Below are 14848 nucleotides of genomic sequence, written 5' to 3'. Positions count from 1 at the left end.
AGTGAAGGAGACACGTGGACACATCCACGCAAGGTGTTCATATCAATGATGACTTTTCATGGGAACAATGAATGGGTCCGAGTCCAAGCCGTCCAAAATAAAGTTTTCATTGATATGAGGAGCAGGAAATAGCCCTGCACTATAAATCCAAAATGTATCGACATGGCAATATCAAAAACAAACTCATATCGCAAAAGGTCTACGTAAATGGCAATAAATGGTTCCAGAGACAAAGAAACTGCCGCTATGTTCATGAAAGTTTGGTTTTCATGATACGTGTGTGATATACGTCATTCATAAGTGTTTCCTGCGTTCGTCTTCCGACGATGTGCGCAGATTTCCATTGAGGGTTTCCACTGACAATCTTTACGTGAATTCTGTTTTGAGCTGTTCAAAATTTTTGGTCTGTTTAGAACAGGGGTGGGCAATTCCAGGCCTCGAGGGCCGGTGTGTCTGCATGATTTCCAGACATCCTTGCCCTACTCATGGCTGATTACCTGGTTCAGGTGTGTCCAGCCAATCAGAACATGCCAGAGCAGGGTATGCTGGAAAACATGCAGGAATGCGGCCCTCAGTGCCCACCTCTGGTTTAGAATCATCCAGTTTATGCGTATTCTACATAGTTTATATGCAATTATTACGTAATTTGTTTTGCAATTTTTGCGAGATGTATACAAAAATTTGTGGCTTTCATCGACCGTTCCACGTATGTCTAACAGCCTTTTTACGCATCTACCACCGATGTATAACTTTTGTATTGCGTGTATGGCGCACAAATCGCGTTTAAATTATGTAATTGACGCATGAATCACTAATCAATTGCATATAAACAGCACACTAATCACATACGGTCATGTTCTATGTTGATTTACGTGTTCTTTGTGTGGTTTATTCGTACTTATACTATGGTCCGGGTGAATACTCGACTCTGGTTACCTGATAGGTGTGCTTTTAAAAGTTATATACCACAGTGAAAATCTCACGCCTAAAAAGAAGTTCCGGTCACCTAGCTTAAATGGTCTATATCACTCTGCCAGCTTCTTTAAAAAAAAACTTTAGCTTCATCATCTGGACAAAAACAAGCTGTAAGAGGTGAACTTTATCTCTGAACTGATGTTTTATTTAACATATCGTGATCATCGGCATATATATCGCTTTAAACTGCCAGACCTTGACTGCATCACGTTACACATTTTTGTGAAAAAAGCGGGCCAAACTGTAAAAATATCAAGAAAAAAGGACTAAAAACTGGTTAAATATTTACTTCTTTTGTAAGTGACCATGGAATAAGCGGGATAATGGCCTTGGAAGTGTGCGTTATCAGCATTAACGCACTTCGTGGAAACAACCGCGTTAATGCTGATAATGCACACTTCCAAGGACATTAACCCTTACTTATTTCGTGGTTCATTCCTGATAGATCTGTGAAAATTTCACGTGAAGACTTTTTCCACGTAAATTCAAATGTGACCAATTTTCCTCCATGTAATGTGCTCAAAATGTACGTAGTGGCTGTGTGACACGGTCTGTGTTTGTGAACCCAAAGCTCTTCTAAAGACTCTTGGGTATTCAGGTCCTGGACAGCAACAGGGTAGTGATCTTTGTCACAGTGACCTGGTTTTGTTTATCCTCCTGTCTAAGCTCTGTCTGTCTGTTCCTGCCTTCCTTCAGGAGCGTGTTTACCAAAAAGGTGAAGGACAGTCAGTCTGTGGAGCCGAAGGATCCCGGTTGGAAGCTGTTTGGAAAAGTTCCTCTGCGAGATGTCCCCATAAAAGACCCAAAGAAGATACAAAAGGTAGGATCCACACATGTGCTTCTGTGGCTTCATTAGGGCGCTGTGGATCTGCACTTTGGTGGCGATCCGAATAGATTCACAAATCAAGATTCCCAGATCAAACCTTGATTCTTATTATTTCACATGTTATGTCAGATGCACGTCTTTTTACTGGATACATTAACTTATTATGGATTTAATCGGAATCTGAATCAACGAAACACAAGGGATAATGGGTCTTTAAAGACCATGTTTATATTTATAAGCTGCAGTATTTTCTTATTTGGACATTAAAGCAGCTGCTACCACTGATGACAGATGAAACGTTCTACCTTTTGTGTGCCAGGTAAACAGCATTAAAGCTCTGGAGGCTCTTTTGTCTCACCGACGTTCGGATATGGCAGCTTCAGCAGCTTTGTTTGCTTTGGCGATTATTTGTCCGGCTGCTGGAGTGTTTTTGTCGGAGTCCTATGGTCTTCCTGGCTTTGCTAGAATGTGGGAGTGGTCTCCTTTCAGCAGCTGATCCCTTTTAACTGTTGATGAATGAAACACCTTAATGAAGTAATGTTTACATTTTCAGGAGCACGCTCCATATTCATAGAAGTTTATTATTCAAGCAAATATTGGATTCATTCAGAGTCGGTGATGGGAGAAATTGGGTCCTCTGCTCTGCACAGGTTTATCTAGATCCTGGCACAGACAGATACTGCACACTCACAGAAACCCAGAGCTGTCTAACACACTTTTTAAAGAACTGGAGAGGCTCATCGGCTCCAAGTCTTGGTTGAACTACTTCTGTCGTCTGGCATTTGGTTTGTAATACAAGCAGATTGTTTTAAAGGAATTTTACACGGACATTAGATGTTCCAGCATTATTATTGTAGCTTTAGAGTGCCAAGCATGTTTATAAATCCGTCTGCACGATACAAGGAAAAGCTCACAATTTGCGATATTAGTGATCAATTTTGCGATGACGATATAACTTGCGATACATGAACAAATAGAAAAACATCTAAACACATCATTTCCATTTCACAGAGTCAACATAACTTAAATTATACACTTAATGACCCTCGTCTACATAGGAGGCAAACATCTAACTTAAAAGGGCTTCAACAACATAAAAAACGTATTGGATTTGTTAAATATTTCAAACTTCCATAAAATTGTTTTTGCACATTTAAGGTTAGTTTTTATTGAAACTTTTGCAATATGCGTATTGCACAGCTTGATAACATTAACAATAAATTTGCAAATTATTGTGCAGGCCTATTCTAGATGCATACAATACTGGAGTCCAAATGAGTCCAGGCTTTGAGTCGGATGTAAGGAAAAAACGAAAACGACCTTAATCACTTTTTTAGAGGTAAAAATGTAAACTTGATCCGTAAATGTTAACAGAAACTCACACATTGCAGGTCTGAGAAAACTTTTCTTGAAATAATAAAACTTTCTTTAAATTTTTATTTCCTTTTGAGCTCATTAGTTTTTCTATAATCATGTACGTTGCTCATAAGGGTGCTCATAGATGAATACATAAATAAATAAAAAAGAAATGTATATTTATTTAAAACTCCTTCAGCGAATCATCATCCTCTGCGTGAAATAACTCACTTGATTGACATGCAGAGTGGCCAATCGAACATCCTCTGCCACTTCTGCCCGGTGCTCGATCCCCGGTAAAGGACCGCTCCGGCCCGCAGGAGCGTTTCTCGAGGCCCGGGCCAGGCTGACGGGGAGTCCGAGACGCCTCGTCTCACGCATAGACTGTAGAAACAATGGACGAATCGAGGTGTCACCTCACCCACAGAAAATGCCTTACCTCCAGCATTAGCGAAATAAGGCCAAATCGCTTAGAATCATTGCTTCCTGATACGGCCACCGCCATGTTGAAACCAGTCGACAGTGATTGGTCCAAATCCTCTGAGTATCTATGGAAACTACTGTCACCAAACAAGAATGAGCTTATTTTGAGCCCCAACGCCTCTACTTCTTGAACGCTGTATTTCCATTGACAATGAAATTGCGTAAATTGGATTGGGCATAATAAATTAGTCTAATGAAAACGCATCAATTTGGAAAAAACGTGCATTCATCAAGAAAGGAGTGGGGGGCTAGGTACGGGGAGGGGGGCCCCATTTATTTATTTATTTTTATTTTATTTATTTTTAAATCGTCAATGCTTGTTTTTATATTTTGTTGTGTTTTAATGTAAAGCACTTTGTGTTATATTTATATATGAAAAGTGCTTTATAAATAAAGTTTGATTTGATTTGAAGAAAAAAACACGTTTGCGCTTGGAGGAGGTGGTTTTTAAGGCATATCAAAATGGACATATTTTGCAAACTGCAATGGAAAAACCTTTTTTCTTTTTTTAGAATGAGTCACGTGACCAACAACTCTGCACAGGCAGACGGTTTGCATCCATTTTCTTAACCCTCTGGAGCCGCATAGTTTCCTGGAGCTTGTCCCTTCTTCTGTTGGGACGGAAGGATACAGCCCGGACAGGCCTGCCGTCGCCCCGCCGGATCCCGGTGTTGTGCCAGAATATGTTTCCCTTGCCAGAATTCCAGCTGGCTGGCCGCCGACAGAGCTCTGCTGAAGGACGGAAAGGCATCCAGCTCGGGCCTCCTAAATCTTATATATTTGGGATTTTCATCAAGACATTTATAAAAAGATCCTTTGGTTTTATTTTTGGTTTTATTTTTCCCCTCTTGAACTAATGTGGGTAACAGAGACACGAAAGTAATGACAGAAAGATATGTTTGCAGCGGGAGACTGAATGATCTAATGAATCAGACATGGAGGCGTGGTTCCCGATGCTTTGGTAGAGTTTTTTAAAATAAATCAATCCGATGTGTAAACATCCTCAGTGTCTTCTGTGGATTGTGAAGAGATACACGCAGACCAAAATGTATTGTTCACATCTGTGCTTCTGAATGACTTATCGCGTGAGTTGGTTTGTGATTATTCGCGTAATAAGGATTTATTGGAAACAGTGTGATAGTGTTTTTTGTTTTTGTTTAGACATTTCTAGAATTTTGATAGAGTTACCTCAAACGTAGCTCATCCCAAAACAGTGTGGGTGTGGGTACCGGATGTTCTCGGGTTGCCGGGTGTTCTCGGGGTCCTTCGGGGTCCTTCGACCAATGATGACGTCACACTATTTGATTGGCTGTAAGTTGCCACGACCAATGAGTTAACGTCGCTAAGTTTTTTTAAAACTTTATTGAAAATTGCGGTATCATACATTAAATAACGAACAATAACAATGTAATCAATATTACCTCGAAGATCAGTCAACATTGCCAAACATAACCTATTAACATAGAAAATAAAGAATAGAGGGGAAAAAAGAAATAATGAACATAACACAAAAATAAATAAAAACATAAGTAAAATAAAGGAACACAGAACCAATCTAAATAGTCTAATACTAGTTAGGGGTATTCGTGAAGTTTTTATTTCTGAACAAAACTAAGCAATTTCAAGCCATTCTTCTTTTTCATATAATGAAGTGATTCAAAGTAAAAACAGAGCTCTTTATGAAATGTTATAAAAAGTGGTTTGGTCTTCAAAAATTTATTTTTGTGCATCTAAAACTTTCCTTGCAATATCAGGATATTAAGAACTGTATTTTCTGGTCTATATGATACCACACCGAATAGAACGTTTTTTGAGTGTAAATGAAATGGCATTGCAATTTTGGAAGAATACCAGAAGCAGAACGCATCCCAGAATGTTTTTATAATTCCACACAGTTAAAGAATTTGCACTGCAGTTGTAACTTGACTTCACCAATATGGCGGTAATCTCCTCCCATGAGGAACCACGTGATGTCTCCTCTAGTGATATAACTCATTGGAAGGACCCCCGAAGGACCCCGAGAACATCCGGCGGCCCGAGGCGATCCGGTAACCACATGGGCAACCCGGTATACAGTGTTCCTTTTGTTATATAGCAAAGGTTACATTCTAAAAATAACCCATAGGTTAAGTCTGTAAAGTAAGATTATAGATGTTTTAAGACTGAAAAACCCCTCTACACACTTTACACTGCAAACACAATTTCTTAAGAAAGTAAAAAGGTCCTTGTTTGAAAAAAAAAAAGAAAGTTTTCTTTCCTGTATTGCCAGAAAAATAATCTTATCAAGAAAATCTTTCAATTGTAAATTAATCTTAGTTTGAGAGTTTTTTCTTAAAATAAGAATCCTTGGTAAGACCATTCTTCCAACCCCGTTGGCAGATTTTTTATTTTCTTATTTAAAGGTAATCTGCCAATAGGGTAAGAAGGACTTATTTCTAAGGGACCTGTGTTTGAAATGTTTACACTTTTGTCAGACTAATGTGAACATTGTAACGTTTCTCTTGTTTAAACTCTCAAAGTCCAGTATTTTAGTATGAAAACAAAGACCTGATCAAGGATTATGTAGATTTGACAAACTGAACACATTCTGTACAGGAGACACGGCATGGAAGAGATTGACGTCTTCAACAGCCAATCAGGACGCAGAACACGGACCGCTGTTTAGAAAAAGCAAAACAAAATTAAACTTACAAAAAGCTGCAAAACCGCACAGCAGGACTGTGAAAGGTGAACCTCGAGTTATGAAATGTGAAAAAAAATCTATTGTGGACATGACCTCTGACCTTTTTAAAGATGGCATCTTGGGTCAAATGCGGAATCCCCCTCCCCCACAAGCTGTTCTTTAAAGACTCTTCTGAGTCTCTCAAAAGTTTGATCGTGACAAATGGAAGTTTGCTCATGGGCGCCTTTGGCATGGTGGTAGCTGTTCTTGTTTTGGCTGATGGAGGGTTTGCGTTGGACGTTCATGGATCTTCTTGGTGGCGGATCGGTTCTGCATAGGTGGGAAACGTCATTGGGATCAGATGGAATGCAAAGTGTTGACTCTTTGATCCATTAACCCGCCACTTGTTTGCACAGTTAGCGCACAAATTGCAGGGCTCTTTGACTTCTTTGCCAGCAGATTTCTGAACACTTGCTGTGTAATTTTCTCTTTTCCACCCCGTTAATGGACAGGAAGGTGTGTCTGTCCCTATTTAAGTGCAGAGGAGCTTTAAACAACTGTAGCTATGGTGACACGCCAGCATGTTTAAGTGGAGCTGTGGGAAGAAGCCTTGTGTTGTTTCTGACACGAGCTCAGTTCAAGTCATGCTTCAAATACATGGGTCTACAGATGTCATGCATAGGTTTTAATGCTCCAAGGCCCACATGCAAGAACACTGGCATTCTAGTGTATAACATCCGCCGTATCTGAAACTGTAATCCTACACTGGAAACGGCAAACGAGGCTAAGATTTCCAGCTTTTGTTCTGCCTTTTGTTGTGCAGAAGCGAGAAGTGAACTGTGTTTGTGACATCAGGCGTCATTTCAGCAGACTTATCTGGAACTTTTCTAAAAGACTCCATCTAGCCATTTCACACAATTTTAAACAAATGAGACACAACCATAGCCAATGGGATTCTTTAATGGATTTTTTACAAATTTATTTTGGAAAACCTCCTGCATACTCTAAAATTAAGATGTATGCCCTAGTATTCCAAAAAGCAGGTTATGCTATTACCACGGTAAGTATGAGGATAAGGAAGTTGATAACCTCAGCTTTCTGTTCTAAAAATGGAGGTATGTTCCAGGGTATGTCAAGTTGCCATAGCAACTCATGCTCTGAACATAACCTGGTCTGGAGCAGGTTTAGATGAAGGTTAGTTTGTTTACAGAGAGGTGAAGCAGCATGGCGTGTCTATTTGAAGATGATTTAGTGGATGAAGAAGCTCAGATAATACTTATTCCACCGTGAGAGGGTGATAAGACCACATATGGATGTTGGAAAGGTAAACTCTTTACTTTGATCTAACTTAATTATTTGCTTTAGTAATTGTTTTTAGTTCAGTCAACTTAAAAACATGTAGTTATAAGATGGTTATTTTGCTTTCAAATTAATTCAATTAAGTAGGTGTAACTTTGGCGCTGCTGTTAGATTGGCAGCGCAAGGAATTGTGCGATATCATTCCCTTTGCCTGTCTGGACGGATTTGGGTTTTTGACCAAATGTGTTTAGTCGTTTAGCTGTTTTACTGTGTTTTGAAGAGTTATTCTATCATATTATGTGTAATTCTTTCTGCACCATGTGTGAGAGTGAGGGAGAGAATCATGAGGTTATTTAGCACCCCCTACTATTGCAACTGGATGTTACAAAAACTAAAGTCATGTTAGAGTCAGTATAACTGAATGCATGATTCATATAAATGTGGTGCAGACCAAATTGAATCAATCATTTTAGTGTTATAAAAATGAGAATATCTGCAGCCTAAAACTTAGACATATGAGAGTTCAAGAAGTACGATAAATTAAGATGGAAAAACATCCAACTGAAAGTAAAATGACATTTAGTTAGATAAATATGTAAGTTTGAGTTGTAAAAACAGTTATGGAGTCTAATAGACATAAGAAATTAGGTTGAATAAATTTAACTCCATTACATGTTACCAAATTGAAGTAATTCATTTAAGTTGGAGAAGTCTGATAAGAGTTCAGGGTTAAAGTCAGGGTAGTTTAAACATGCTTCCTGGAATACCCCCCTGGACTGCAAGGACAAGATTGTTTTCGCAATTCTCCTTTCTTACCTTTTAGCAAAAATGTCACCCCTGCCACATTCTCGAAAATTCCCCAGAATTTACACACCCCTACTACCCACACCTTGTGCCAATTGGTGCAATTTGGCGATCTTTCACATTTTCCCTCAAGACCAAACGTTTTTTGGTCAAGCAATCTTCACAAAGTTTCACACACGTGCCACCAGCTTAAGTCTACAACCAGAACTGAAGTTTCGTTAATCTTTAACCTCAAGATCAGTCCGACATATAAAAATATCAACTTCAGTAAAACACTACAAATTTGAACTGCTCTCAACTCCTCAAGCATAATTGCAAAAGATACATGGAAAAAGAAATTGTCAATAAAGTTTGTTGATTTTGAACGGCGTTAAAATTTGAGCTTGCATAAGTAGTGTTCATCTGATACTCCCACTTTTTTTTAACCGGAATATTGTGAAAATTTAATGCATGAACCATTGGTTCAAGCTGAACGAAACATTATGACCCACTATGAGTATATTAGGAATGTGGGCGTGGTTAACAAAGAAGAAATGCAAAAATGTACTTTTGGCGATTCTTCTAAAAATTGCACAAACCTGTTCGACCCTCCCAGGTGACCAAAAAACAAAAATGGTTGCTATGGAGATGAAACTTATAGTCAAGCTACCATTTTGAAAAAAAGTGTTTTTTTTTTTTTTATGCATTCGTCACGTAAAGCTCTAACCCCGGTAGCGTGATCAGAGGGGAGGGGCGGGGGTGGGGGAGGGTAGTGCTTGTGGGCCGCACATATATATGTGAAGACACTCAGGACAAGTCCAATGCTGAAAATGTTTGCACCTCTTCTTTATCCGTTATAGAAGTGAGCCTCTAAACGGTAACACATCTTCAACTTAAAACCACAACCAACTCCATACAACGTTTGTGAAAAACGACCTCCTGCTTTGATACCATATATAGTCACTATAGTCGCCATTAACTCCTGAGACTTAGCCGGCGACACTAAAATAAAAACACTTTGATGTACCAAACTTTTTGCACCGCTTTTCTGTGCTCCAGAGCCTGCTGGAGTTGCTTTGTTTGGGTTAAGGGTTAAAAAGTCACGATAAGTCAAAGAACATCAAAGGGTTAAATAAACATTGAAATATTCAGTTTTTTCTAGACGTTGAATGTTCAGCGTGGTTTGAAACTAAAGTCATTTATTAGTGGAAAGATGTTTTAGATCATTTAGCTGGATTTGAAAAAGATTGTAAATTAGTTTAAATATTGACGAGTATAAAATAGAATTTTACGTTGAAATGCATCAAAAGTCATAAATTAGCTTCAAGAAACTTGACATTTTCCTAAAACGTTAACTCATATGTGTGAACAGTGTGGCAGTGACTCAGTGATGAAGCGTGAATGAAAAGTGGCGTCTGGAGCAGAAGCGACGCTGAAGCTGCTCATTACTACCTGAGTGGGTTGAGAGGAGCTGAAACCCGATCTCTGCTCTGGGCTCGATTAAACGGACTGGCAGGACGCAGCAGAGCACAGAGCCGCTCCTGCTGATTTGCTGACACACGCGCAGCAGAGCTGATGTGGAGCGGATCTGTGCGGCGTCACAGAGGAGGAGGAGGGTTGGGGGGGTGAGGAAGGAAGGGAAGTAGGGTATCATGCTGCTGCTGCTGCATCCTTTGCCATGTGGGGTGTGTCCCTCCATCAGCAGCCTGCCTGCTCCTCTCTTCTCCGTTTTCCTATCCCCGGGTGTCCCGTTACCAGCAGTGAGCCCTCTGCAGCAGCCGTGATGCTACGCTAGGGCTTAAACAAAAAAAAGAAAAACTCCACCGGAGGACTGGATGTCTGTCGGGAACCGCAGCGTTCATGGTGAGTGAGCAAAAACCCTCAAGGACAAGCGGCCGAGCTGGGTGACCCTTCGTCCCTCTTCTCGTCGGGCAGAATCAGAGGGCATCGGCCGCTGGAGCTTGAAAGAGAAGCGGCGGAGGAACCAGCATCTCTGATTTCACATAATAGCTTCTGTCAGCTCACTGCTGCTGTGTGCCGCGCAGCCAGGAGAGGGACGGTTTTGTCCTCCGAGGAACATGTCTGGTTTCTGGCTTGTTGAAAGAAGCCTGAAAGTTGATGTGGTTCTTCATCTTAGAACAGATGTATGCAGCATTTTTGAAGCTTTCAGGGGTTTCCTGTGGTTGAGGGAAAGGATACTTTGGCCACGCCGTTGGCGTTCTTCAGGTTTGAAGTAACACTGTGTGGAAGTGCTTCCCTGTCCATCATTTGGTCCCGTTTTGAGCATTCCAATCCTATTCCATAGTAACTGTGGCTGTGTGGAAAGGAAGCGTACCGTACACAGAGTTTTGGTTCCTTAACTGTGTGATTATATACTTATATGTCAGATTCAAAACAGAACCAGAGTGTGACCAGTGTTTCAGGAGGCAGTGAGTTTCAGTCTAAAATCACAAATATGAGGTTTTTGTTTTAAAATCAACATTTTGCTTAGGCATGGGCCAATATCATTTTTCCAGGCCGATACCGATAACCGAGATTTCCCCTCCTACTGTGACCGATGGCCGATATTTGCAGGAACCGATACTTAAGTGTCTATAGTATCGCAAAGCTTAGATTTCCTTTTTGTTTCCTATTAAACGCAAAACTTTTCTGTCACTGGACAATCACACTGCACTCGACCTTTTTAACAAACAGCACAGGATCCCAAAGGAACAAATATCACATAAAACCTGGAAAATATATCTGAAAACATTCAGACCATTTATCAAATATTGGACATAACTGTTGACCACATTGTCAGGGATCTATTAGGAACAAGTACACATTTCAAAAATAAGTGGATCTGAGAACACTCTGTTTATTTGTGTCATTTCTGACAGATATGGATAAACTCAAGTCATGCAAATATCGTTTAATACTGATACTGGCACCGGTATGTTGCCCATATGACGCAGAATTGTAGTTTGTTGTATAAAAGCACAGGTATTTATTGTGCTTGAAACTCAGCCATCTCAAAACAACAGTAGCCCTGTTTTTTAAAGTTTATGGCTGGAGATTCGGATGAGTTTGTCCGATCAAAGTGCTCACTGAACCGGTTCCCCGACCCGTTGGCGCCTTGTGTCCTTGTCGGGGTTTGGCTCTAACAGCTTTAGCAGCTGGAGCTGGAGCCATCATCTGTCACCCTGCAGTATTCAGGAAGCTAGTCGTGACAGAGACGGCAGCGGACGCAGAGGCTGCAGTGGCGTTGGGATGGTTTGAAACCTTCCGTCTCGTGTGGAGTGGACAGCCACTGGAGCTCCGTGTTGTAATGGAAAAGCCGCGGCTCATTCTGCTCACTGGGCTGTGCAGAGCAGCGTGAGTCATTATGAAAAGGTCGAAAAGGTTTTCCATCCCCTCGGGGAAACCTCGGTACGAGGTCACCATGGGATACGGCTGCTGGTTAATCTGGAAAGCTACTATGCAGGAGCACATAAAGGACAGGAGTCAAGCAGTGAAGCAGAGTTTTCTTCTTAATATCTAAGAAAAACATGTTTTTTATTCAATGTTTCATCAAATCAGAAGCTTGCTGTGGACTGAACAACAGAAACATGAGGAACGTTTGCTGAACAGTTGATTCTACATGGGTGCAGACTTACCGCACAGGTGTTACACTCCTAGATATGACTTCACCAGGTTCAGGTTTCCCCGGTTCTAGAAAAGTGATCCTGGATGTTCTGTTTTAGACCTCATCAATCCGGGCTTTGACAGCTTTTATTAAACATTCATGCAGTTAGGAAACCCCTCAAAGAAAGAATTCATTTAGACGCTTTTGGGACTTACAGCTGTCCTCAACTAACACTACTTCCCCACCCTGGAGGCTTCTTTGAATAAGAGTTCATCTAAATTGATGTTCCACTGAAGATTGTTAGGATGCTGGTTCGCCCTTTTCCCTCCAAAATACTTTAAAGTCCCACATTTCCAAAGCGTTCCCAGTGGGTTTTTTTATTACGATTTTGCCATTTTTAGCCAAAATAAAAACCTGGCGTTCATTGGGCGGTTGTTGGCGGGGGGGCCGTTGGCCCTGAGTAACCGCGACCTCACTTTGCCCATCTGTTTATATTCTCTCTCACTAGCTTACAGCCGCAAACATTACCGGTGCAACAGAAACGGTGGGCAACATTTGAGATATCCATCCGTACCGTTTAGATCCAGATTCCAGCTCAGACGAGACGTTCACGGGTCTATTTGTCTGCAGGTGGATGCATTAGAATGGAGCAGAGCAGGAAGCTTAAGGTCTGCTGATTGTAGTTTGTAGGTAACGCCTCCAAGCTGTTTCCAACAGCATTTATCTGTCTGCTCCTGATTCACCACAATTCAAATAAATACACAGAAACACAGTTTTTAATCTTACATTTCTTTATATTTGTCCTCCATCATTAGAAAAATGATACAAGAACATGTTAAAAACACCAAAAACACTATTTTCAATGGAATGGGTCTTCAAGGACGTCTTTCTCTTCCTTTAAAGACCCACTGCAAGGAAAATGTCTTTTTTTTTTAGTGTTTTTCAACAAGTTTTTGTTGTTTTTTTTTCTGATGTTGGAGGACAAATATAAAGAAATTTATTATTAGAATTGTGTGTTATCTAAATTGCGGTGAATCAGGAGCAGACGAATTAATGCAGTTTGATTAAGATCATTTTTGTGACGTAGAAAAAAGTGCTGGACGGGCCAGAAACACTCCCTGCTCCTCTCCATTCTAAAGCATCCACCTGCAGACAACCAGATCCACCAGCGTCTTTGAGCTGGAACATCACCATAGTCCTGACATTTCTGGATGCATCTGGACTCAACGTTTCAGTTCATGATTGAAATGTATTTTTGCAGCAATAGTTCAGCTAGAAACTGTAATAAAAAACGGTGAAGACTTTCTCTTCCATGTCAAAACGTTTTCTGATGAGGTTTATCTGTTTCCTACCCGTTCCTCCAGTGGTCTAGGTCTTTCATCTGCATGTGTTCTGGTCTCACACACAACCCACTGACTATATTCATGTCTAGTTTAGTGGCTTCAGTTAGAGAGCGTCGTCCTGACTCTGGGATTGTGGGTTTGAGGAGCCGCTAAAATGTTTAGGTGTTTCTCCAATGGTCCAGTCAAACATAGAAAGCCAATTTGCCATCATAACTAACAACAAATTTATCTTTAAACCTTTAAATGGAACCTTTAATTCAGTCTTCTTTGTGTTTCTGCTGCTCAGTACTGTTGGACAGTAAAAACATCATGAAAGACTTTTTTCATTGTGCGCTGCCATCAATGGTCAAACGGTTGGAGATTTAGTTTATATTTTCCAAAATCTACCTTTTGGCACATTTGAAACAAGTCTGTTGTATAAAAATGTTTGTTTAGATAATATAAGAGCATATGAATAAGTTGAGGTGTAGGTCCTCTCAAAAAGAAGGGTGCTACACTGCCCCCTTAAGGCCAACAAGAGTATCAACACTACAGCATAAAAATTGGAAATGCTTCACTTTTAAAAGAAGCTGACGTGTGAGGAAGCCTCAGTATGTCATCGTAGTTTTGATTAGAAAAAAGTTTATTTGGCAAAACGTGGGGAAAAAATAACATTTTTTTTGTGCATTCACGAGGGTTAGAAAAACTTTATTTTAAATAAAGTCAGGTTAACTTTAAATATGAGGAACATAAAATTTGATGAAACTTGTGTTTCAAAATAAAACATTGCTCTTCCCAACAACTGAACATTAGCAGAAAGAGGCACAAATGAAGACCTTTAGGTCAAATTTGGCTGCAGTTTTAAAATACTTTTACATCTTAAAAATGATTTATCTATATTTCTATCTTTTATGTTCAATTCTATCTGGCTACTGCTAATTGCTGCTACCCAAAATGAACAAATAGTCCAAAAATAGTCAGTAAATGGACTTTTAAAGCCCAGAAGTAACTTGTTCTTGGGTTCTCCAGAATTAAAGCATCTTGCAGCAGATCTGTGACTTCTGTCTGTACCTGATTATTGGCACTGAGTAACTTAAACAGCAGTTCTTTCTCTTTTATCTTCAGCATTGGGTGATTTAAAATGTTCAGTTAAACTTGAATTATTTAGTTGATGAAAGAATCAATGCGACGACTCTGTAACATCTTGTCTTTTTCTCAAACATCAGGAGCCGTTTGATTCTCCCTCTGCTCTCTAACGGGTTTATTTCCTTTTGTCATTTAAAGACCCGCTTGGATGAAAATGGTGTTTTTGTTGTTTTCTACATGTTCTTGCGACATTTCTCTGATAATGGAGGACATGTTTTAAGAAAGTTATGTTCAAAATGGCATTTCTGACTATTTGTTTATTCAAATCTTTGTGAATCAGAGGAAGACGATGAAATGTCGTTGGAATAAAATTGTTTTTGTCACAGAAAACGCCCTGGGCGGGTCACAAACTCGCTGCTCCGCTCCATCTTGATGCTTCTACCTTACAGACA

At 40.1% G+C, this 14848-nt stretch overlaps 1 protein-coding gene across 3 annotated transcripts in view; it reads left to right on the top strand.

Moving 5' to 3' along the window:
- tbc1d14 (TBC1 domain family member 14) overlaps positions 1-14848 on the top strand; it is a 41815-nt gene that overhangs the window by 10875 nt on the left and 16092 nt on the right. For all 3 annotated transcript variants that reach the window (XM_011487736.3, XM_020711781.2, XM_020711785.2), the window contains one exon: positions 1672-1795. In XM_011487736.3, coding sequence (XP_011486038.1) covers positions 1672-1795 — 124 coding nt within the window. The remainder of the gene's footprint in view (positions 1-1671; positions 1796-14848) is intronic.

Source organism: Oryzias latipes, chromosome 18, assembly GCF_002234675.1.
Source record: "Oryzias latipes chromosome 18, ASM223467v1".
Taxonomy (NCBI): Eukaryota; Metazoa; Chordata; class Actinopteri; order Beloniformes; family Adrianichthyidae; genus Oryzias; species Oryzias latipes.
This window is presented reverse-complemented; position numbering and strand designations above follow the sequence as displayed.